The sequence below is a fragment of the Gopherus evgoodei genome, chromosome 5 (genome assembly GCF_007399415.2).
Source record: "Gopherus evgoodei ecotype Sinaloan lineage chromosome 5, rGopEvg1_v1.p, whole genome shotgun sequence".
Classification (NCBI taxonomy): domain Eukaryota; kingdom Metazoa; phylum Chordata; order Testudines; family Testudinidae; genus Gopherus; species Gopherus evgoodei.
The window spans coordinates 21,976,781-22,002,474 of record NC_044326.1 but is presented as its reverse complement, the minus strand read 5'-3'; the positions used below and the strand labels follow the sequence as shown (position 1 = coordinate 22,002,474).

The following is a 25,694-nucleotide window of genomic DNA, read 5'->3' as shown; positions in this document are numbered from 1 at the left end:
CTGACCAATCGTAGTTCAGTTCAAACGGTCAGATTAGGGTCGTGTGCAAAACCATGCTAGTGTTCTGGGTACAGCTTCTAGTAGCTTCTAGTGTGCCGTGTGCAAATTCTATCTACGTAGAGGGCGCCAGCTCGGAGCCTGGAAGGTGAAGGAGCTAGGGACCAATCAGATTTTGATAAGTGTAAAAGAGCCTTTGAATAAAACTATGCCTCGTGCCAGAATCTGCAGGAGTATCCACATACTGACTGAAGGACCTGATCAATCCTTCAGCCAGGGGTCTCCTCCGGATATAGCCGGCTCGGGACGTGACATTTATTTTTCAAAATGATCTTCTACGGATTACGGATTCGGTATGCTTCTGGTGTCTGTACTGCTGGTCAGCTGCACCTGGAATACAGTACTTGCTTTCTAATTTTCTGTGATACTCTGTGCTTTGCTTAGTCTCTTCTGTAGAACTGTATATTGTTGTTATTTGGTATAAAGTGTGTGTATACAGCATATAAAAAGTTGAATTGTTGTATTAATAGCTATTGATGGTGTATTTTATGGTATTTGGTTAACGTGCACACAGTTCGTTTAATTTGGTGTATTTATCTTCATTTTTAAAGAGCAGATAATTTTGAATTATTTGGTTCCTTGTTAATGAATGTAAATAGCTTGCTTCAAGTTGTGTGAATGTTCTTGTTCTAATCGTACTGTTAGTTGGTAGAAGTGCTTCTCCCCAGCCCAAGTTGTGATTTTTTTCCCTGTTAATAAACAGCCATGTGGTGTTTTGACGTTTCAATTTGTCTGGTTTTAATTTTCCTCTCTCAATTAAAAAATTCACCGAACCCGCATTAGGGACGGACAGTTTCCATCAGAATTTTGGCAAAATGGACACATTTCAGCAGAATATTTCAATTTTGCTGAATCAGCTTTTTGCAGCAGAAAAACAAGCCCTCAGAAAATTCCAACCAGCTGTACTCCTAGTTGTGTTGCCACACTAATGCACCATGCATCTGAGATACCAAGTGGAACAATGGAAACTGACTGGTTAACTAAAGGTCTTTTACCTCCCAGAGTTGACCAGGGTATAAACAAACAAGCACCGAGCTCACTGAATCCACACTCACAAACATATTTATAAAACATCTTTAAAACCTTATATAACAAATGTATAATGGCAATAAAACACTCCATTGTAATCTAATAAGGGCTGGGAGTGAATTAAGGACCCTTAGCATCCTCACAGCCACTCCACTATCTAGGTACTTGCATAGATTATCATACTGTCCGAGCATCTTCGAAAAACCAATGAATTTACCCTCACAATTCACCTGGGAGAAAGAAAAGTGCTATCTCCATTTTACAGATGAGGCACCAAGGCACACTAGGTAAAATCACAGCCAGTCTGTGCCCAAATAAAACAGAACCTTGGTTATCTGAGTTTTAGTTTGACGCCTTAACCTCGGAATTCCCCATCCCTCTAGTAGCTTTACTTTTCTTTACTGGACTAATTAATAGAAGATCAGTGTGATGGCCCTTATTGCTAAATATTAAAATCACCAGAAAGGCAGCATGATCCAATGGCTAGATAGGCAGTGAGCAGAGACTACTGCCTAGTGTCCAAAAACATGTTCATTTTATTGGTACTTTGTCCTGTCCTTGTTTGTCTCCTGTTGCATCTTGTAGTGAATCTACATTCTGAGCTCTTGGGACTCTCTTATTACTTGGTACAGCACCTATCAAAGCTGGACCCTGATTCTAGATTGGGAACCCTTGAGGCTATTGTAATACAAATAATAATTAAGAATAGTGGCCTGAGAGTCAGTGACAAGATTATGTTCCCTTCTGCACCACAGGTAGTTGATGTACCCCAGCTAGCCTTGACCTAGCTAGTTGGACTAACAGCTAATAGCAGTGAAGCCGCAGGAGCAAGGGCCATACAAGCCAGTCCCGGATCCTGCGTATGTCCTCAAGCAGCTAGCCCTCACTGCCATGGCTTCACAGTTATTGTGGTCAAAGCTCTCTGGAACAAAAGGTACGTATGAGCTGCAGCCACACCTCAGAATGCAGTGTACGCTGGTCTGCAAGTAACTGAACCTGTGTGCTGCAGTTTCCCTCTCAGTAAATTTACTGCTCTATTAGATCTATACAAATAAACATACATGACATTGCACTAATCACATTTACACAAAACCCTAAGGGTGACATCCTGTTCCCATCAAAGTCAATGGGAGTTTTGTTATTGACTTCAATGGAGCCAGGATTTCACCCTAAATTAACAATTCAGAATAGAAATCTGACCAAGTGTCTGCTCTAAGTAATCTACCTATTTTAAAGAATTAAAATGAAATTTCATAAAAATGTAGGCACCTTTGAAAAGCTTTACAATTCTCATATGAACAAATCTATATACATGAAAAACACATTTTTATTACTACCACTTCAGCTGTGAATGAGAAATCAGGATTCCCCTGAAGCACTTTCGGTATCCTATCCAATGGGAGTTTTCCCACCGACTTTAATGGGAGTTTATGGGGTCTTTAGCATGACAAGCAACATATCTTTTGCCATCCAGAAAAACTTGACTGGCAGGTTGGGTCAGTTTTCCTCTTGGTGGATAAACATTCAATGAAGTGTATTCTGAGTCTAAAACCAAACATATCCCAAACACTGAAGAGAATGTGCACAACTCTTACTGTTGTGATATTTAATTTTAAAATACAATCCATAATATTGTGGTATTTATTATATGAAGGTCTCTAAATTCTCAGCAGAACTGCCAGAACCATTCAGATTTTTGTTTCTCTGACCATGTCACTTGCTAGAGCAGGGGTGGGCAAACTTTTTGGTCCGAAGGCCACATAGGGAAATAGAAATTGTGTGGTGGGCCATGAATGCTCACAAAATTGGGGGTGTGGGCTCTGGGGTGGGGCTGGGGATGAAAGGTTTGGGCTGCAGGAGGGTGGGGGATCAGGCAGGGGGATCAGGCAGGGGGATCAGGGCTGGGGCAGAGGGTTGGGGCGTGGGGAAAGGATCAGGGGTGCAGGCTCTGAACGGCGCTTACCTCAAGCAGCTCCCGGAAGAAGTGGCATGTGCCTTCTCCAGCTCCTACACATGGAGCAGCCCCTGACCCTGCTAGCACTGGAGCAGGGCCATGCGGCTGCTTCAGGAACTGCATGGTGCACTGCCCCTACCCCCCCACCCGACCTGGCGCCCTGGCTGGAGCACTGGAGCAGGGCAAGCCCCAGACCCCATTCCCCAGCGGGAGCTTGCAGGCCATCTTAAAATGGCTCATGGGCCAGATCCAGACCACAGGTCATAGTTTGCCCACCCCTGTTCTAGACAATATTCCACAACAGCTACTCCTATTAGCCTGAGTTTTGATTTATAGAAGGATGATATAATGGAACTAACTCAGAAAAACACATATCCTCATTTTCTGTTCTCATTGTGTTGATGTATATCTTTCTTTGAATCAACAGAGCACACAAGAGAAAAAATGCTGTTCCCAGAAGTGCTAATAACTCATACAACTAACTGACATTAAGGCAGAAGAAAGGGAAATACCTTTATTGCTATACCTTAAAATCTTTGAAAATGCATTTTTAATTGATACGTTAAGACAAATTGAATATGAAATTGTGTTACTTTTCATTAAATTTTGCAGAATAAAGAAAATGTGTTAAAGCTGTATTATACTGACAAAAAAACACATTGTTCCTATGTAAAAAATAAAAAAATTATGCTATTTTGTGTCAATTTCAGTTTTTTCAAAATACATTAATAAAAGCTAAAAAATGAAAGGAAGTCTGTCTTATGACAAGGCACTAGCCTAGGATTTGGAAGACCAGTCTTCAATTCCCAGGTCTGCCACTGATCACCTAAGTGACCCTGGACAAGTCATAGTCTTTCGGTGACTCAGTTTCCCTTTCAGTAAAATAGGAATAGTCTTTCCCAACTTTGTAGGGCTGTTGCGAGGCTAAACCCATAAACATTTGGTAGTCACTCGGATACTATGGGGATAGGTTTGTATAATTAAATAGAAAAATATACCCTATACAATATTGTAAAGGGCTTAAATGTTCTTTTTGTAATCTAAGGATTTTGGTTTGAAAGGGAGTTAACTGAGTATGTCTCACAGTAAACATATACCCAGATTGTGTCCAAGCATGAAAAACTCACAGAAGGTCCAAGAAACTCCACCCTCTCCTATTAAGAATAGTAGCACAGTTGTCCACTCTTATGGAGTGGGCATGTGTCGGGCATTCACATGAAGGCCCATTGTTTCCTGTTTTTTATATCCTGTCTCCCTTCTTATAGCAGCCTGGTTCCTTCAAGAGCCATATATCCATTGGTGCTCTGCCTGTGTATGCCCCCAACACTTCCTTGAGGGTGAAGTGATTACCTTTGTGGGTTCCAAACCATGCCATATCAGACACAGTTAATATTGTCTTACACGGGGAAATCTCTACACACTGTGAGCCGCTCTCCCTTGACCCTTCCTCATCTAGCCATGTTCCCCCCCACTGCAGAGTGACACTTGTATAGGTTCAGTCTTCCTCTCTCTGATAGGATTTGACCTATTTGGGGAAATGTCTTCTATTTTCTGTCTCACAGCAGAGATTTTACAGGCCATCATATAGACCAGTGATGTTTTGCAAACAGTTCAGTCCTAGTGTAACACTGCTGACTCTGATGGACTGATGTGTTGTGAAACTCTAGGCACCACATTTTGGTTTTGTCTTCATTTCAGGTGATAGATAGAGCAAGTTTGGCCTTCATGCATCTGTGCAAGGGAGTAAAATGGGTGTGAGTCTCCACCCCAGCTATAGTGTGGCATGGCTGGATCACAAAACTGGGTGTAGGGGAGAGCAGCTTTTGTGAGGATGCTACTTCCCCCCCAGGAGACAGAGAAGTAGCATTCCCCTCAATCTTTCCCTCAGTGTTGGCCAGCAGAGCTGAACTGGTGCAAGGAGGAAGAAGTAAACTACAATCTATGCAGGGCTGCAGTAATTTGCTCCCTGCCGTAGGGCTCCTCCTAGGGCAGCTCAGCTACTTACAACCTCATATTCATAGCTGGGTCACAATTTAGCTCATGATGCATGTCTGTTGCAAAGGATATTACAAGTATCATACTGAACTTGGTTTGCAAACCCTTTTGTCCTTTTTCACTTTAGCTCCTCGGATCATGTAAATCTTTGCAAGGCCTTGTCAACATTATGCGCTAAATGGGTGCTGCTGTGATTGATACAGCAGCATCCATTTAGTGGGTCTGGTGAAGACGCAGTAAGTCAACATGAGAGCGCTCTCCCGTTGGCATAGCTTCCGCCTCTCATTGAGGTGGATTAATTAAGTCAACAGGAGAGCGTCTCCCACTGACATAGTGCAGGGTAGACACCACTTTAAGTCGCTGTAAGTTATATCTACTTAAGTTATTTAACTTGCGTAACTTAACTAGTTTACATCGACTTAGGCATAGTCTACACTAATACTGTAAGTCATGCATGGTCAGAGTTTAAGGTTAGTAAAACCAGAAAGTTGAATGTAAGGCATCCAGTATTAATAACGTGCTTCTGGAATGCATGCCATGACCCTGACTTTACCAACAGTGCCCCACAAACAGAACAAAACCACTCCCTCATATGATGCTGCTCTAAACAGTACTGAATGCCAGAAAGTAACCAATAGGCACACATGATCTTAGTTCCCTGAGAAGTAGAGAGGAACAAATAATATTCTTTATATGGCTTACTGAAGAAAGTGTGGTGGAGTCTGTTGCTCAACCAATGAAGTAAATCATTGCTTCATGTTATCTGACTCTCTCTGTCCCGGGGTTGAACAGTGATTTATTGGAGGAATTTTTTTGCATCCATAATTAAGTAAATATTCATGGATAATTATTTACACAATTCAACCACATCTACTGAGCAGATGCAACCTATGGAGAGGTTGCTCACACTGAGTAACTCTTTCATCCACAGGTGGCACCACTGAAGTCAATGAGATTACTAGTCAATGTGAGTAAGGCTCTCAGAATCTGACCCTGAGTCTTGATCTTGAACCTTAAAGACTGCATTAACTTCAGTGGTCTTTGCATCAAATCCTAAATGGAGATCACACAGATGAATTAAGGGCCAGATTCTTATTTTAAATTATGATGTAAGGAACTGATGCTGCTAATCACCTGTGCATAAAGCCCCCATTGTAGCAAATGGAGGTTGATTCTGCAGTTCTCATTCAGCCAAACTCCCTCCAAAGTGAATGGGAGTTTTGCCTGAGTCAGGACTGCAGGATGAGGCTCTCATCCTAACCAGGTCTGTTTGATATTTGTGGTGGTAACTTACCATCGTGCAATAGTTGCACTGGCCAGGAAACTGACTTTTTATAAACATCATATAAACTTCTCACCCTAGATTGGAGGGGACTTTTCTGCAAAGTGAAAATGAACAAGTATAAATCCCTGGTCAGGTGCTTGTTGTTAAAATCATTATGGCTTTATAGGAACATTTAATTCCTATTGAATAACTGAGTGTGAACGTTTTAACTGGCTCAGCATATTTGATCAAAGATTCCTCTGAGCCAGGCTAAAGGACACAAATCCTCTTACAGTAGAAGCACAACTACAGGATGAATTGTAAAGCTGTAAACTTTTTATGAAATATTAACACACTACATGTTAACAGGCATATGCTGATCATCATTATAACAAGTGACAACAGAATACTGTACATAAAAAAATAAATTGGTTCCTACTGTAATTATTTGAAACATATTCAATAGTTACATTAAAAATACTTTCATAGAAATCCACTTTATTGACTGATTTGTAGGAAAATATACTTACAAATGGACAGATGCGGTACATCTTTAAGCCAGTCAGGGTGAATATTAGTCTATGTATCAGTCAAAAGAAAAAAATTCATATTCTTTGGGGGAGTTCAGTCAGATGAGTAATTGTAAATAAAAGTAAAATAAAACCATAGGGAAATGCCCTGTTTTCAAGTGCATTGCTGTACAGATCAGATGGTCAGCATCTGCAGAAATCTTTCCCTATCCAATTATGTAAAAGCAAAAAAACCCAACAGAAAATAAAGCCACAGTTTGTTATATGTTCCAAGCAATTAAAAATGATTTTATGGAAAAGAAATTACTTTTAAGGCATATGTCATCTGTTCCATCCATACTTCACCCCCACTCAAATTTAACTGTCAATCACCTTTTCTCTTTCACAGACTCTGCTGTTTTTACAAAGAAAAACACAGGGAAATGACTGTTTACAGCACGCCAATCTGATTTAAAAATGAGGCGCGCAGCAGTGAAATGTGTGTCTGCAGAGTGGGAAGCCACTCCAACCTGAGCACCCAGTGACAAATACAAACCTTTCTGGAGGGGAGAATGGATATTTTAATGAAGCTTTCCAGCATCTCCGAGGTAGCACATTTACCATGTGTTGCTTTGGTTGTTCTGACAATCATACAGTTTATTGACTTATTTAGCCCCACACTGCCATCTCATGCTGCTCTCAAACTACCTGAGTTTGCCTCACCTCCCCTTCATGCCATTTTAAAATGAATTCTCCATTTTACAGAAGGGAAAATGGCTTATATTTTTTCTCATCTCAGCCACTTCCATTATTTTCTAACATTAACAGCCGTGTGCGCGCACTGGATCAAGAAGGCTGCTTTCATCTAACCATCAGTAGTTTGCAAAGGTGAGACACACCTTCAAAACAAGTCTTATTGCTTCTTCTTTCAAGAGTGTGAATGTTTAAACCAAGTTTGAATCTTTTCATCACTTGAATCCTTATTTCCCCCAAAAGGCTATAGGTTAAAGAGCCTGAATTTGAAAATGTCCCAATTTGGTTTTCAGCTAAACCATTCAAACTCAAAGTGGGCCACATACTGTAGTCTTTACTTAGGCAAAACTGCCATTTGAGTTAGTCCTGAAGGGAAACGGTCTATTAAATCAACACCTAAGCCTAAACCACTGAAGACCTGTTTGCATCTATGCCCAGGATGAGTCTAGTGAACTGAGCAGTAATAGTATAAAGCCGATAAAACAGCCAAAGTTACTGGTTTATCATTTCTACTGCTAACATAGGGATTCCAAGGGAAGAGGGTCTGTTGACACCTTCCTGTAAAACAGCCAAGACAAGGAAGTGGCTATCTAGTGAGTCAAAGCTGTAGACTTGATTTGGATGCTTCAAGGTGCCTGCCGTATTAGATTAGATCTCATTCCATTTCCAAGAGTTGTTTACTAGGGAAAGGTTTATGTGGCAGATGCCAAATCCTACTGCCTACGGAGGGAATGATATGCATATTAAGACAGAGCAGCATTTCCTCACTCAGACAGACAAACCTTGCAGCAGTGCAGTTGGAGAGGGACTGTTTGATTCTTTAAATGTTAACTGGGTCTTACAGAAAACTGGAAATGTTTTTTCTGTTTATGAATGCACAGATGCCACCCTGTTTCTCATCCTACCCGTCAGTGGTTATGGGATTTAATAAATCCCCTGGGGGGGTGTTTATTTTAATCATTGCTCAAAAAACAAGTTTGGACTCAAACTATAAGGACAAATAGAAAAATGAGAGAATAATATTAAGGATTGGAACAGCTAACCATCCATCAGAAATGTGTTCTTGTATCTCAGTGATATTCTGCTGCATTTGTTTCTCATTTAAAAAAATAAATCTAATGGGTTTAATTTGCCTTAAGACTGTAAATGTAAAGGATTTTAAGTGTCTGTGGTGCAGTGATTGCTGTTCCTTTGAACAGCTGCACAGCAGGGTGCCGTCAACTCCACATGTGAGAATGAGACCAGAACCCAAACTCAAGCCCCTGAGATTAGCCCCTTTGAGGGGTATTGAGGGAGAAAGGAAGAGAAACTCTCAGGGGAATATGCAAGGGCCACTAGAGGACAGAAAGCTCCAAGTACCTATTTTCACTTAAGCCCTATGTAAAACCACAATTCAGAAGGGTTTAGAGTACAAAGGTTTATTTAGAAAAGAGTTTGGATTGTTCTTTAGACTTTTTTTTTTTTTGGCAAACACTTAAATCCTTTCAGAATATCAAAGATTGTCAGTGCCTATTACCTGGCATCCTCCTTCTCAGTTGCCCCCCACCTCACCAGTAAAACCTGGTGCTGGACTCATCCCAGGAAGAAACAAGTCCCAGCTTCTCCAACTGCCAATAAACACCCAAATCTCCCACTTCAACACCAGCCCATCCCTCCCTCTCCCCATCTTTGCTTGGCCTCTAGACCTCAGAGACCTTTACAGTCGTCATCATGCCCAAAACATAATGTCCCACCCTCTTCTTTATGTTTCCCCTCCTCCCCTCCAAGGTCAAAATGCAAATTCATCTCCCCTTCCCTCTGTAATTTATCCCTCTTAACTCAAACACTGGTTCCCCCACCCCCACTCCACTCCACAGTCAGTGAACTCATCCCCTTACCCACATCCCCCACTTCTTCACTACTCTACTCCAGCACTTGGGCCCCTCTCCTGTCCACTCCAGTTCAGTGCAGAAAATTCTTCTTCTTCTTCTTGAAGAGGATGTGTTTGAAAGACCTGCGGAAGTCCTGGTTGAAGATTGTGTAGATGACCGGGTTGAGGGAACTATTGCAATACCCGATCCAGAAGAAGAACTTGAAAAGAGTCTCAGGGACCTCACATGCCTTCCGGCAGATGCCATAGAGGCTATAGCTGAAGAAGAAGGGGAACCAGCACACTACAAAGACCCCCATGACCACAGCCAGCACAAAAGTGAAGCGTTTCTCCCGGGCCTGGGTGACCTTCTTACGGCAGACGCTGCTCCTCTTCCTGCGGCGATGAGAGGAGAAGAGATCCCTGGAGCGATTGCTGGAGCGCTTGGAGGAGTAGGAGTATGAGAAGGACTGGCTCTTACTGCTTTTGTGGGGATGATCATCCCGGCTCCGCCTCCGCCTGCTCTCTGAGGTGCTGCTCTCCTCCAGCTCAATGTCCTCCAGCTCTGAGGCTTTGCGCCACTGGTGAACCGAGTAATGTCCATTCTCCCCTGGCTGCATCCTCAGTGACATGCAGCCCCGATGGGCCCGGCTCAGCCCATTCTCAGACAGGGAAGAGCCCTCGGGCACTGTGCGCTTCTCAGAAAGGGTCCTGGTCCTCAGCTTGGCCACCCGGTAGATGCGGACATAGACCAGCACCATGATCAGGCAGGGGGCGAAGAAGGAGCCAATGCAGGAAGAGAGGATGTACCAGGTTTCATCATTGAGTTTGCACAGGGGGAAGAGGTCCCCCTCGGGATCTCGGTACACGGAGATCAAGGGGGGGAAGGAAATAACAGCTGAGATGAGCCAGACAGTGAGGATGATCCCCTTGATCCTCCGTGGAGTCCGTTTGAGGTTGTACTCCACCGCCTGGGTGACAGACCAATACCTGTCCAGGCTGATGGCGCACAGGTGCACAATGGAAGAAGTACAGAACAGCACATCCAGCGCCAGGTAAATGTTGCACCATGCTTTGCCGAAGTACCAGTAGTCCATGATCTCGTTGGCCAAGGAGAAAGGCATGACCAAGGTGGCCACCAGAATGTCAGCGCTGGCCAGGGACACCAGGAAGAGGTTCTGTGGAGCTCGCAGCGCCTTGCTGGTCAGCACTGCGATCACCACCAGCACGTTGCCCACGATGGTGAAGACGATCAGGAAACTCACCACGGCTGCCAAACTGGCCACAGCCCCAGGGGAGTAGTGAGAGGGAGGCTGCTGTAGGGGCGAGGAGGAAGAGGAGGGGAAGGCAAGGGATCCATTGGGGGTGCCAGCACTGATGTTCATCAGCACCAGCAGATCCATAGTGGTAGTGGGAGGATCCTACACAGCCATGGGAGTCAACCTCCCAGCCCCAGAGACCAAGCCACTGGGGCTGCTTCTCCAAGTTGGTGCCTTCATCCCCACCGGTGGAGAGGAGGCTGCTTCCTTCTGTCACACAGCGAGCTGGAGAGTGGGGCTCCCCTCCGTCTCCCTCTCCCCCAACAAAATATCCCGCCCCCACCCCCCGTTGCAGGCTTTCCTTCTTGCTAAGTACCCAGGCACATGGCCGAGCCCAGGAACTGCCGGCACCGGGCGGACTCTGCCTTCCCCCCGCTCCTGTAATCCTGCCGGGGACAGCGGAGGTCCGGAGGCGCCCAGGGGTGCAGGTAACCCCTCTCCGCGCCGCTCACCCGGGTCAGGAGAGCGCCCCTGGCTCGCTGCCCCCTTGCACCGAGAGCTCCCAGGCGGCGGCTGCAATCCCATTAGGCAGCGCCTCCTCCCTTCGCCCCGCGCCGGAGCGAGCTCGGCGCGAAGTAGCAGCTGCCCGCTCGCTCCGCTGTAATCTCACATGCGGCTCCCCATCAGCTGCCTGCCCGAGCGATCTGAGCATGCTCCGTCCCAGCCCCGCAGCAGCCGCTGCCTGAACCCGGCACCCGCCCCTCGCTCGCTGCTGCGGGCTGCAGCCCCCCCAGCCGGGTGGCACCGCGCCCCCCTCGGCTCCCTTGTCCCGTCTAGGCACCGCAAACCCGCCCCGTGCTGCGGGCGGAGGGCGACACGCGGCTGCGATCCAGCGGCCCCTCCATCTAGTTAGCGCGGACCCGCCTTGGGTTGGTTTTTGTTTGGGTCCCTCCCTCCCTATACTTCCGATTCACTTTGCACCCAGCATTGGCGCCACTGTCTGCTCGTCACTCTGTCTGCTCGGCCGGCCGCGGGCTCCTGGCGCCGATTCGGAATCAGCCCTCGCAGCTATTGTCCTTTATTATCACAGCGCTAACTCTGGCCGTCTGATCGCGCCTCGCACACTGCCGTGTGAACGGGCAGGTAAATGCCGAGCCCGCTAGAGGTCGCTCTGACCATGCCCATCCCACAGAAGCTCGTGGTAGAAAGCCTAGGGCGGTGAAGCGGAACACAGCAGCATTTTGTGTCCCAGCTGTGTGTTATGTGAGTAACATGAAAGGCGCTGGTAGTTTGTAGGACCTTGCAGAGGGGGGTTGGATTTCTTTCTTTATCGGGATTTCGTTTTAAGCCTTGTGCATCTAGCATGCTACTTCCTCCCCCCCCCAAAAAAAACAACAACAAAGTCTCCCACTCCCTCTGCACTCTAGCTGGAATTCATTGGAAAGATGGTTTATAACTGATCTTTAAAAGTGCACCGTGTTTGCGTTTAGATCCGCAGACCAGCTTGAAATAAATAGATCGGATTCTGGGATGCAACGGAACCTCATAGACATGAGGTTATGGGCAACCAACTCTGGGTTTTTTTGTTTGTTTAATTCTGCGTGTAGAAAAATATTGATCGCATAGGAAAGAATGCTTCCCTGTATAGGTGGAATTAAGGGTAATATTCTTCTAGAGCCTGGTCTTCCTATTTAACGCAAAACTCCATCTGATTTTGATGGTAGCAGTATTGGGCTCTTAATGATCTGAAAGGGCTTTTTAAATTCAGGAAATAAGTCTTGCTCTCTGGAAGAACTCCCTGGCAGGAGACTATTATTATTCTCCGGTATCTGAGTACCAGGTTCAGAATGTGATGTTCCCTTGTGTTCATTTCTTGTGGACAAGCTGAAGGCTATAACAGGGAATGTTGAGCTGTTTTCCTCACTCAGAACACAGACCTTTGCACCTGTCCACAAGACATGAGCTAAAAACATAAGCACAACAGCAACAAATATGTTACTTCCTTTTCTGAACATCCTGTCTTCTCTGAGTCTGTCTTTTAGAGTACAAGTTCTTGGGGCAGACTCTCTCTCTCTCAGTGCTGAAAACCAGTGCTTTAGTAATTGAAATTGCTGTGTGCTTTAGTGAAGCAGTGAAATTGCCAGTGCTTTAATAATAATAATATAATTTTGCTCACACAGTTAGCCCATTGCTTTCAGGTGAGCTGGCCTTGGAATTCAGTGTCTAATCCCATTAGTGTTAGTGGGGGCTCTGAATTCAGAGCAATATGTGGCCTTTAAGGCTAAGCTTGTGTTGACAGAGCTGTATGGAGATGTTTGTGTATTACCAGCCAGTAGTGTGTTTGCCCCTTGTAGCTTCTTTATTAATCCTGCACGCTCATGAGCACCAAAGACACATTGGAATATTTAAACAGTAAGGATGTGTTTGTTGCTAACAAGAGCGGCTTTTATTGAACATAGCTTAGTTATTTTATAAAGGATTGAGTCAACAATGATCAGACAGGCTATTGCTTGATTAAGTGCTAATATCATCCCCATATTACAACTTTAAAAAATGCAAAACAAATATATGCTATATAATAATTTTTGCCTTGTGAAAATTAGGGAAATGCTGAATATCTTTTTAAACAGATGTTGTCAAATTTAAGGCTCTTAGAGCATAGTAATGGAGTGCTGGCAGGGACCACAAGAGGTCATCCAGTCTAACCCCACATACTGAGGCAGGAAAAAATAAATGTCAATGTCTAGGGAAATTTAAATGCCATGATCAGATTTTTTTGGTCTAACTCAGCTGACTTTGGCACAGAACCAGTGTTGTAAGGGCAAATATAGAGATATACCTGTTTATACCTATCTCACAGAACTGGAAGGGACCCTGAAAGGTCATTGAGCCCAGCCCCCTGCTTTCACTAGCAGGACCAAGTACTGATTTTGCCCCAGATCCCTAGGTGGCCCCCTCAAAGACTGAACTCACAACCCTGGGTTTAGGCCAGTTCTCAAACCATTAATGGCCCACACTTTGCATAATTACAATAGGCCCTCAAAGTTATATTTCATATTTCTAGTTTCAGATACAAGAGTGGTGCATTTATACAAATAGGATGATTACACTCAGTAGATTCTAAGCTTTGAAATGATACCTTACAAGAGACCTTTTGTATGTAGCATATTCCAGTTACGTTAGCATATTTTTATAAAATCATATAGAGTGCAACGTCACAACATCCTCTAAAGAATTGCAGTATCAAGAGTGCCAGATTCCCCAGTGCCAAACCAATGTGCCTCAGTTGTTACCTGGAAGGAGACACTCTAGGACTTACCAGGTATTTCAGTAACTCCACGAGTCAGCCCTTGGCAGTGCTCTTCAAAGCCAAATCTCAAAAGTACCAATTAATGTCAGATCTTCAGAGCCATATTTACCCACCCCAAATCTTCAACTCCTTCTCATCCCGCTCAGAAAGGTAGTCTTGTGGACTTCAGTGGGACTAATTATATAAATAAGGCAAGCCAGCTGGATGAATACATACCTAAGTTCAATAAACAGTACAAACCTACTCATGTACGGAGAACTTGCAGACGAGCAGTAAAGATACTACGAGGTGCTGTTGACTTTGTTATTTTCCTCCTAATCTGTTTGGGCCTGTTTGAAATCTTTGATAGATTTCAATATATCTGTAGCTAAGAAAGGATGGTCTGGTCGTTAGGGGACTAGTCTAGCACTCAGGAGAACTGAAAGTTATCAGAAAATGAATGAAAAGTAAAATCATTGATTCATGCTTAAAGTATAACTTTATCATATTTTGGGACCATCAAGCCAAGAAATATTGAGAGGATTATAAAACAGGTTGAAGCCAATTTGTTTCTTTCATTTCATCTGAAGAGAATGAAAACACATCTAAAAGAACAAAACTAATCAAGAAAACACAACAAATACAACATTATGCCCCTGCTTCATCAAAGTACTTAAGCACAAATCACATTGAATAGACGGACTAATTTCAATTGGAACTTTTCATGCTTAATTTTAAGCATGTGCTTAAGCACCTTGCTGGATTAGGGCTATACATATTTATGATTCAGTCCTGGAAAGTGTGTAATTTACCAACGTGCTTACCACAGTGCAACACTCAGGTTTCAGATGGGATGGAAGGTGTTCAGCACTAAAGCTGATTGGGACTTTTCCAGTGAACCGCTTTTTGTCAGAAAATGCTGATTCGTGTAACCAAAATTGTTTGCAGATATGAGCTGGTTTTGACAATTTTTTGCTTTTTGAAACAAGTTTTGAAATGTCAAATCATTTTATTTGGGCATTTTCAAAATGGAAAATTCTGTTTTCCTGTTGAAAATGACTTTTTGTTTCCAAATTAAAGCTAATTATAGTAAATCATTTAAATGTTCAACATTGAAATAAAACACTTTGGAATTATCAAAGTATTTCGACTGACCTGGGCCAATTATTTTTTCCAGATTTTTGGTTCACAAATATTTTCACAATTTTGAGTTTGTTCCATTCAAGGTGGGAAATTTTTTTGACATATTGAAAATGTTCACAGGATGGAAAAACAGCTTATCCCTCTGCTCTACCTAGCACCTCACAGGAGCAATCAACATCTAGTAGGAAGGAGCCTTTAAGGTCTGATTTTCAAAACAGTCATGCTCCCTAAATAGGAGGTCAGCAAAAGCACTGGGTGCCCAGCACCTCTGAAAAATTCAGACCCTTAGGGATTATATTAAGGGTCCCATTGGCACTGCTGCAAGTAAGTTTCAAGGTTCCCATTTTAATTCCCTGTTCTCATGGATTCAGGTTTTTGATCTAAGGCTATGAATACTCTTGAGAGCTTACAGCGGGGCAGCTGCAAGCTCTCTAGTGTAGCCACACTAAAATGACAGGAAAGAGCTCTCCCATCAGCTTACTTACTCCATCCTCAGTGAGTGGTAGTAGCAACGTCAGCGAGAGAAGCTCTCCTGCCAGCATAGCACTGTCCACATTAACGCTTAAGCCTACATAAGTTACATTGTTCAGGGGGACATGGCTAATTCACACCCCTGAGAGACATAATGTATGTCGACTTAAGCTATAGTGTAGCCATAGGCTAACCCTGTCTCTGCTTAATCTATAAACATTCAGACAAGAGGCTTTTTAAAAACAACGTGAACCTCACAGTGCTATTCCCAGGAGAACCATTCCCAATGCGAGTTGTCTCTTAGATCATATACAGCAGCAGTATCATGAGAGTAAAGTGTGACTGCAAGTCTTACTCTATAAAATGGGGGCAAAGTATTGTCTCCTTCAGTTTCTATACATGGGCCCATGGGTCTTTACTCATAGGAGGAGTCCTATGGAAATCAACAAGGCTAGTGTGAATAAGGACTGCTCTCATGAGTAAGGATTGAAGAATCAGACCCTATTTTTGCTCTTTGATAAATTGCATGGCCTGTCATTCAAACTTCAGCTTGATATTTATTATTATTTATATTACAGTAATACCTGAAGTCTCCTTTCAGGGGGTCAAGGTCCTATTACTTTATGCAATGTATAAATACATAAATCCTGCTCTGAAGTACCTGCAATTTAACTAGAGTAAACAGACAAAGGATGAAAGATAGAAATTATTTTCTCCATGTTACAGACATGGAACCCATTAAATGACTTGCCCAGAGTCACACAAGAAGGCTGTAGCTGAACCAAGACCAGACTCCAAAACTCCTCACTCCCAGTATAATGCCTTAACAACAAGACCATGTTACCTCCTGTTGCTATAGGGACACTGTGAGATTAAAAAACATGCACTTTTATATAACAAATTCTCAGCTTAGGTTATAAACAACACCTTCAATTATTAAAACTGAAGGAATTTTAAAACTCCAGTTTACGTTTTGTTATTTATGTTGTACAGATACTTTTTTTTCTCATGGCTGGGACAACGTACCTCAGATGAAACCATGTCATTTTTATTTATAGTCAGTCTCATAAATTTGACTTTCAGGTCCCCAGGCACTAACCCAAAGTGTCATATGTGGGTTTTAGAGAGACAAGGTGGGTGAGGTAATATTGGTTATTGGACCAACTTCTGATGGTGAAAGAGACAAGCTTTAAAGCTTACACAGAATTCTTCTTCGGGTCTAGGAAAGTAACTCAGAGCGTCACAGCTAAATATAAGGTGGAACAGAGAGTTTAGCATACATAATTAACACATATCTCAAGTGACCAGTCAGGATGAAGTGGTTCATTAACACCCTGTCAGTCATAAGGAGGAAAGGAAGGGGAGACAGCATTTGTAGGGAGGTTATTCGTGGTTTACAGATTGTTGTATTCTTTCTTATGGCTGGTGTAGAGCAGCAACTACAATTTCACCTGAAGCTGATCAAATCAAATGGTTGCATCAGGACTAGCAGAATTGACTGCAGTAATGCCTCCTTCATATTTATAAATTGGGTAGTAGGTATTCAAAAGCCTGTCATGGGGAACCATACTCACATGCTGGGGGAGTCCTTGATTTTCCGTTTGTGTGTTAGATGTCTGCATCTGCCATGGTTGATTCGGATTTGGACAGATTGTTGTAATAAGCCATAAATCCAGTGTCTCTATTCAGTCCATGATTTGAAATGTCTAGCAAAGTTATGAATTTAAGCTCCCAGGTTCACCTTTTGAAAGTGTTGTGCAGGTTTCCTTTGAGGATGAGGACTGAGAGATCAGATATAGAGTGATTGCTTTGTGAAAAGTGTTCACCACAGGCAATAAGATGTTCTAGTCTTTTATCATTTTCCTTTGTGAGTTCATTCACGAGCCCAGTGGTTGTGTGCTTTCACCCACATAGTTTCTATCAGGGCATTTAGTATACTGGGTGGTGTACACTACGTGTTGTGATAGGCATCTGTAGGACCCGTGGGTGGTGGATGTAGATCATTGTAGCAGTGGCGATATGTCTGCAGGTTTTGCAGGTGTTCTGGCAGTGTCTGATGCTGCTTTGAGTTGATGTGTCCTGGCATGTGGGGAGCTTGCTTCTGATGATGAGCTTGATTAGGTGAAGTTGTGGGGGGTGGGTGTTGTTTGAAGGCCAGAAGAAGGGGTTCAGGAAAGATTTATTTCAGGATGCAGTCTCCATTTAGTATGGGTTGTAATTGTTTAATGATATCCCACGTGGGTTCCAGTATGGGGTGGAAGGTGACAACTAGTGATGTGCGGTCAGAGCGGGTTTTATTTCTGTATTGAAGCACGTTCTCTTGAGGTATTTGGGTGGCCCATTCTGTGATGTAATCTACTTATCTGGTGGAGTGTCCATATTTGGTAAAAGCAGCTTTTATAGTACCTCATGCACCTTGTCTATCCAACATCCTGGGACCAGCACAGCCACAACACCGCAATATTTGGGTTGTCAGTACTGCATAGGAATGTTTAATTTGTTTTTTAAATGCTTCAACTGGATATGGGTTTTTTTTAGGTTTTTATTCATCTTAAATTAGGTAAATATATAATTTCACAAAACCTACCTTTGAGTTCACCTTTGCCCTGATACTGTGTCTTTAAAGTTGTCTTTTTATAGAAGTGGATGTTGATTTTTTATAACGCTTTGTTGGCATAAGAATGTTTAAGTGATTGGATTGCATGTATATGATTGGCAATGGTTGACTGCATATGATAACTTAGAGTTCATCTCTGTCACTGCCAAATATGGTGACAGTTGGAATCAGTTGAGGTACACAAAGTAATAACGTCTTGGTTTAAATGGAAGGGGACTGACAATATGGTGCTTTCAGGGAAGGGTCATTGACTCTAGAACTCATTTCCCCCATCCTCCAGAAATTACGGGGCCAAATTCTATGTTGTGTTTATGCAGGAGGCCAGAGTAGATGATCATAATGGTCCCTTCTGGCCTTTAAATCTGTGAAATAAAAATCTCTGAAATCTGTTATCCAACCCTGATATGAATCATATAATGTTATAGTCCTGTACAGCGAGTGAGAGTCACCAACAGTAACGTAGTACAAACACAATAGTCCATGTTCTTATTTTTGTTACGCCGGTCTCATCCCAGTCTAACTTCATTGAAGCTGGTGGAGTGACTCTGGATTTTCATTAGTATACATGAGATCCCAATGTGACCCACTATATATAATTAGCAATATACCCCCAGCCTATGAATGCACAAATGGGAAAGCTCTCTAGAGTACAGGGGCCAAAAATGATTCCGCTTCAGAGAGCTCTGTCAACTTCACTGGGGGGATAATGAGAGCTAATCCTAAACATCTAAGGGAGATTTGGAAAGGCACAAATAGCAGTGAGGCATCCAACTCCAATTAAAAGTTACTTGGAGTTCAGGCCCAGATTCTCAGATGTATTTAGGTGCCTACCTCCCAGATCTGGACTTAGGTGCCTGTTTGAAGAATCTCCCCGTAGAACAGTGTTTCTCAAACATTTGTATTGGTGACCTCTTTCACACAACAAACCTATGAGTGCAACCCCCCCCATAAACTAAAAACACTTTTTTTTTAATTTAACACTATTATAAATGCTGGAGGCAAAGCAGGGTTTGGGGGTGGAGGCTGACAGCTCACGACCCCCCATGTAATAACCTTGTGACCCCCAGTCTGAGAACCCCTTCCATAGAACATAAAGACTCTCCCTGACCTCAGTGGTCTTTGGGTCATGTCCTTAGTCTTCTGTAACGGCTGGTCTACACTACAGGGGAAAATCGATCTCAGATATGCAACTTCAGCTACGTGAATAATGTAGCTGAAGTCGAAGTATCTAATATCGAATTACTCACCATCCTGACGGCACAGGATCGATGTCCGCTGCTCCGCATGTTGACTCCACAACTCCGTTCAGATTAGTGGAGTTCCGGAATTGATATAAGCGCTTTTGGGGATCGATATATCGCGTCTAGATGAGACTCGATATATCGATCCCCGAGCAATCGATTGCTACCTGCCGATACGGCGGGTAGTGAAGACGTAGCCTTAGGCTGCATGAAAACTAGTGCCACTAGTTGTGCTCTTTGTAGCATTTATAGTTGAACACACATGCACACACTCTTGCCATGTTTGTATGAGAGCTAGAAGAACTTGGAAGAACTCTCTGCTGAGCTAGTTCTTTCTTTCTTTTCATAGGCATCTTCCAAGTAAACCGAATGTTCAACAAAGTTATTTCTATTTAAAAAAATAAGATCCTCCTGCCCCCTTAAACCACAATGTTATTATCGTTGTAGAAAGGGATACGTCTCTTTTCTAATAAATAAGGGGAAGAGTTCAAAGGGCAGATAGGCTTTCAACTCCCATTGACCTAACGGCCCTTTGTGACTGGGAAACACCCCTAGATAAACAAAAAGGATGATAGGGTAACCTGATTTACTAAACATCTGGAAATTCTCTTTAATCTTTAAAAGTAGGCTCAACGTCAATATTGAAAATAATGCAGACTCGCCAGTTGTACAAGCAGGGTAAGATTCTGTGGCCTGCATTGTGCAGGAGGTCAGACTAGATGATCATAATGGTCCCTTCTGACCTTAAAGTCTATGTGTTCATCTGCTGACGATGCATTCTGTACTTACGCTGGCAAGAGACATGATTTGTGTTATAAATATTCTACAGAAAACCGAGATCCAATTGAATGGATGAGCTGGAAATTCCGTGGTTAAGTGGTTAAAGAGAGAAGCTGGGATAACAAAATGGGATAAAAGGCAAAGAATGAGTAGCCTGTCCTGGATTTATGCAGTTACATTGTGAGGTATTCCAGGCATTTTTAAATGTGAACATAGGTTTGAGTGAGTGTGTGACTCTGGAGCATGATATAAGCATTAATGGCCAGATTTTCTAAAGACCTCAGGGTCAGACTTTCAGGTGTTCAGCACCTGCATTTGGGGGCAGATTTTCAAAAGTGCTCAGCCCCCTGCTGCTCCCATTGTGACAATTATAACTAGATTTGTTGAGCTCTTTTGAAAAATTCACCATTTAATTTGGTGTTTAAATTGGAACTGAGTGCTTTTGTAAAGTCAGCCTCCAGTGAAAATGAAAATGGCTTATAATGTTTTTATTTTTCTTTCAGCCGGGGTGGATGAGGTGTCCTAAATCAGTGGGCGCACCGTGCCTCCTTCTGCTCGCCCTACCAAGGTTGGCACCAACCACTGGCAGCAGCAGCCTCTGCCACAACACCTGGAGGAGAGGGGAGAGCCTGGGGGGTGCGGCTTGGAGAGTGAGCCAACCCTACAGTCCACCCCACAGCAAGGTGCTGTGCCTGGCTCCCCACTCTGGGCGTGGTGACTTGCTGGATGCAATCAGAGTGCCACTCACTCAAATGTGGCCCCCCTGCCTGGCTATCATGACAGAGAGATGGCTGGGATAAACCTGATATGGGGGCTTTCTGCAATGGGACCCATGGACCCCAGTTAAAGCTGCCACTGCTTTCAGTTCATTAGGGCTCTGGTTCAGAAAGCACATTTAATTTTAAGATCATGCAAAGTCCCACTGGTTTTATCTAAAGTTGGTCAGAAAGAGGTTTCTTCCACAGAAAAATTTGTTTTGGTCAAAAATTGAAATTTTCAGCTGAGAACTACTAAAACCACCAAAATTTCAGGCAACAGCTGCCAAAACCAGAAAACTTTTTGGCCAGAACCCAAAAATTGTACAATAAGGAGCCAGACATTTCATCAGCTAAATGTGCTGAAGAGTGTTCTTCTGAAGCAGGCTATTTAGTTCACAGTGAAAGCACAGCAGGAGCTCTAGGAAGCACTGTGTCGTGTGTGTGTCCACTGTTACTCCTAGCCCATGCAGAGGGTCTCAAGAGATGTGGCTACCCTTCCTCTCTCACCATCTCTGCCTTTTTTGGAATGGGTGGCTGGCAGCATTGTTGGCTAGACAGTGTTCCCATGGGAATGCACAACTTGCAGTTATGTCCAGTCCTTGCAGAAGAGACCCATTAAGACCTTCCTCTCTGTACATCAGTCAGTCAGCGTCAGCCAATCTGTCTCGAAGAAAAAACTAATTTAAAAAAAGAATTAAATTGTGCACGCAATTGAAATCTGAGAGGGATCTATGGTTTTAAAGAAGAGAGCAGGGAAATGTTGCACTTGTGGTGTTTCAGTCAAAATACTGTAATGTAAAGCAATGTCATAACCAGTTTCTTTGACAAACTGCCTGAAACCATTCCCCCTTGTTCAATGACCATTTCCTGGCTTCCTGACATTTAAGCCCCTATGGGTTGTGTGTCTGGATAATTTTTCCAGCTTAATTCTGTTCACAGATACTCAAGACAAACTCAGTCAGCAACCACCAGAACATTCACTCACAGGCTGATATTTTAGCTTTTATTTAAGTCAGAGGGTTTTGGGCAAAAGCCCTGAGCAGACTGTCATCACTCCTGCAATGCACACTCTGCTGTTCAGCCTAGCTATAACCTGCCTAAGAAGTCCGTTTCTCCTCCTTCTACCACATGGCTTATTCTGCCCCATAAAGAAGACAAATCTACAATCAAATTATTGAAAACTTGAAGATTGGCATCATTTTGCTATTCCATCTGGGGCATTGAATTAAATGTGGGATTTAAAGTGCACTGAATACAATATGGGATTTAATATTAATTAGGAATGTTGCATATATCGCAGCGTATGAATTACAGGCAATGAAAACAGATTATTCTGCACCATCATAAGACTTGCTTAATTTTGAAAATGTAAATGCAATAATATCCAGTGCTAGGCATTAATTAAGCTTATACTGCCTTTCTGTATAGATAATAGGCCTGGGTATATATGTAATCACTTACATCTGTTTAACACCAGTTTATATTGCTTGACTTCGGTGGAGTTCCTCCTGATTTACATTTGAGTAAGTGGCAGAAGAATAAATCCCAGTGTGTCCTTCCAAACAGACATAGACAGTTTGCTAAGATGGCACATGATGTACTGTACTTTGAAGAACAAACAACAACAACAAAAATCCTTTCAACTGTAAGGGCCATATTGTGCCTGAATGCTCCAGTAGTCTTCTATGCAAGGGAGGGGAGGGGGTAAAAGGCACAAGAAGTCCCCTGTCATGCTCCTGCACAATAGCTGAGTGCAACTTCAGCCCTCCCCCCATCCCCTGGCTCCTCCCTCAAAACAGGCTGTGGGTGCAGGGAGGAGGCAGGACCATGACTCCACCTCTGTAATAGTCAGCGAAGCTGGCAGGGCACGTATGTGGTAGTGTGCTGCTCACCCTGAAGGGTGCACTCATCCTGCAAGCTGGAGATCTCTGGCAGGAATTCTGATGCCTTGAGGATGAATTCTACCTGCAGGTCTCACTAAGGTGGTGGAGTGCCACACTGCCCTGCCATGGGTCATTGCCAAACAGGTGTGACAGAGCCTTATAGCAGCAAACTACATTTGAGGTTTCTTAAATGGCATCACCCGTTAGAATAATACTAGAGTCTAACAGAGGGGTCGGCAACCTTTCAGAAGCAGTGTGCCGAGTCTTCATTTATTCACTCTAATTTAAGGTTTCCCGTGCCAGTAATACAATTTAACATTTTTGGAAGGTCTCTCTCTATAAGTCTATAAACTATTGTTGTATGTAAAGTAAACAAATTTTTTAAAATGTTTGAAACCCCGATCCATCCAATCCTTCCCCTGCTCCCTGGCTGCCCCCCCTGGGACTCCCCTTACCATGCCCATGCTGGTCAGACGCTGGCTCCACATGGAGGCAAAACTCCACGTGGAGTGCTGAGGCAGTCGGAGGGAGGGAGCTGCGGGAGGAGCAGCAGCAGCTCACACTTCCGGGAGCTGCAGAACCCGTGCGCAGTGAGTAGGAAGCCGGGGGGGCATACCTGCCCAGGCTGCGTCCCAGTGTCCCCCCTGTGGGGCTCCTGCAGTGGATGCATGCGGGCAGCGGTCCCCATGTGCCCGCTGCCCCCCCCTCGCCACACTCAGGCTCTACAGCTCCCGGGAGTGTGAGCCTCTGCCACCACCCCTCCTGCAGCAGGCTCAGGGCCCTGCGCCCTGGCAGCTTACACTCCCAGGAGCCGCAGAACCCGAGCACGGTGAGGGGGGAGCAGGGGGGTGTGCCTGCTGCTGGTCTGGGGTCCTGGCCGCCGGCCCCGCTCAGCCTCCTGTGGGCTGAGTGATCGGAACCCCAGGCCAGCAGGATGCTGAGTGGGGCCAGTGGCCAGAACCCGGCCAGCAGCCACGTGCCAGGCAAAATCGGCTTGCATGCCGTAGGTTGCTGGCCCCTGGTCTAACATTTTTTGCCTTATTTTGAAAGATACATTCAAACACCTATTTTCATGAACTACTTTGTGCATATTTACAAATAGAAGGAGAGCAGAAACTGCAGCAGACTGTACTTTAGTTGATAGCCTCAGCAACTGGAAGGCAGTATGGGGATAGGATGGTGATTTAAAGATTACTAGTGATATGAGAAGGAAGAGGCTTTTACTCCAAGCTTTCCAACAGTGTCTATTATTGTTCTTTACAAAGAATTGCTATGAAATGTGGGCTACTTTGTGTAAAACAAACAGCCCATTCCATGAGTTCTTCCTGCAGATAGCATGATATATAGATGAAAGAGGATATGTAGTTGTTCATGACAAGCATACTGTCAAGCATACACATACTGTGTTACCGTCTCTTTTTTCAATTGTGAGAAAAGTTTGTAGAGGACTTCAAAAAAACAAATTTCAAATGGTTTAGCTGGTGGAGTGTCTCGTACCGAAAACTTTCTGAAGAACGTATATTAGTACCACTGCACTGCTAATTTGTTTTGAAAGAAGAAACTGAACGACTATTGGAAATGTATATTGTAATAAGATGCAGAAATATATTATTTACTATGCTTGAGATTTCCATCTCTTCAAAGAAGACGAAATGTTTGTTTTCAATTATCAATGATCCATGTTTCTGGTTGCCTTTTATGTGTTTTTGAATTGATTGCTACCAAAATTAATATATTGGCATTCATTGTTAAGTATGAGTAAGACTGTCAATTTTGCCACTATGTTGCCTTTTAGCTCTTGATTTATCTTTCTTCTTGTTTCCACAAAATGGTTCTTCAGTATCCTTTCAGTGACAACAATGAAACACCTATATACTTGGGTGTGGGTGTGTTTTTGATAAGCTGAGAAAGAATACCTGACCTTGAAGAGTAAGGGTGTATGGGAACAAGGGAGCAAGATTCCTTTGCTTTCAGTTGAACATTTCATTATGATACTTTGCAAATATTTCACCCCCTTCAGTTTCCTTACACAACCACCTCGGGAGTCATGATCCACCACTTGAGAAACACTGACTTAGTGAATCATCACAAATGCAGTTCCAAATTAGTGAATATAAGTTGGAACATAGTCTAATTAGGTTTTTAATAATGACAATACAGTTATCAGATATGTAATTCTGGAGGCTTATTAATAGAGCCTAGCTGTCCTTAGTCCCAGTCCAGTTCTCTCTCCCCAAGGCAACACTGCCTCCCTTTGCGGGGCAGGGGAAGTAGGTCTATGTTTTAGCTGCGATGGTTAAATAAATAAAATGATTGTGACGCTGTATGGAATATGGGAGACACTTTATGATATTGTTAACAGCAATATTATAAAACTGCAAGGAATCTTTCCAGATATGCCATATAATGAAAATGTTATGATTTGCCAGGTATGATGATCTTGTTTGTATCACCTTTGTATTGTAAGTTATAGATATGTATGGTATATCTCTATTTCCAAACTTGTGCTGTGTTTCTGGGTGATGCCCCCAGACAGACTGGCATCAGCACTGCCTAGCCTGTTTGATGGCCCATCAAGGATTATCAGCGGTACAATAAACCCACTGAAAGGAGCCATCTGATACACCTTATGAGTCAGCAGGATTGTAGGGGCATGCCTATGGACAGAGAAATCTAAGGCTTTTCCATGCAATGTACCCTGAAGCTTGTGTTTGGGACACAGGAAAATACAAGCCACATGGCGAAAGGAATATAAAGGGCAGCTGCATCATCTCTATTTTGTCTTCATTCCTGCTTTTTACCTCTGAAGTAACTTTTCTACAAACTGAAGCTCTGAACAAATG

At 43.4% G+C, this 25,694-nt stretch overlaps 1 protein-coding gene across 1 annotated transcript; it reads right to left on the bottom strand.

Moving 5' to 3' along the window:
- Window positions 1–9,426: 9,426 nt before the first annotated feature.
- Window positions 9,427–11,026, bottom strand: ADRA2C (adrenoceptor alpha 2C). Its single transcript, XM_030563932.1, has one exon. The coding sequence runs from the start codon at window positions 10,811–10,813 to the stop codon at window positions 9,503–9,505; it is 1,311 nt and encodes a 436-aa protein (XP_030419792.1). The 5' UTR covers window positions 10,814–11,026; the 3' UTR covers window positions 9,427–9,502.
- Window positions 11,027–25,694: the final 14,668 nt, after the last annotated feature.

Coding starts and splice junctions, on each gene's coding strand:
- ADRA2C (XM_030563932.1), bottom strand. CDS start 10,813: ATGGATCTGCTGGTGCTGATGAACATCAGTGCTGGCACCCCCAATGGA.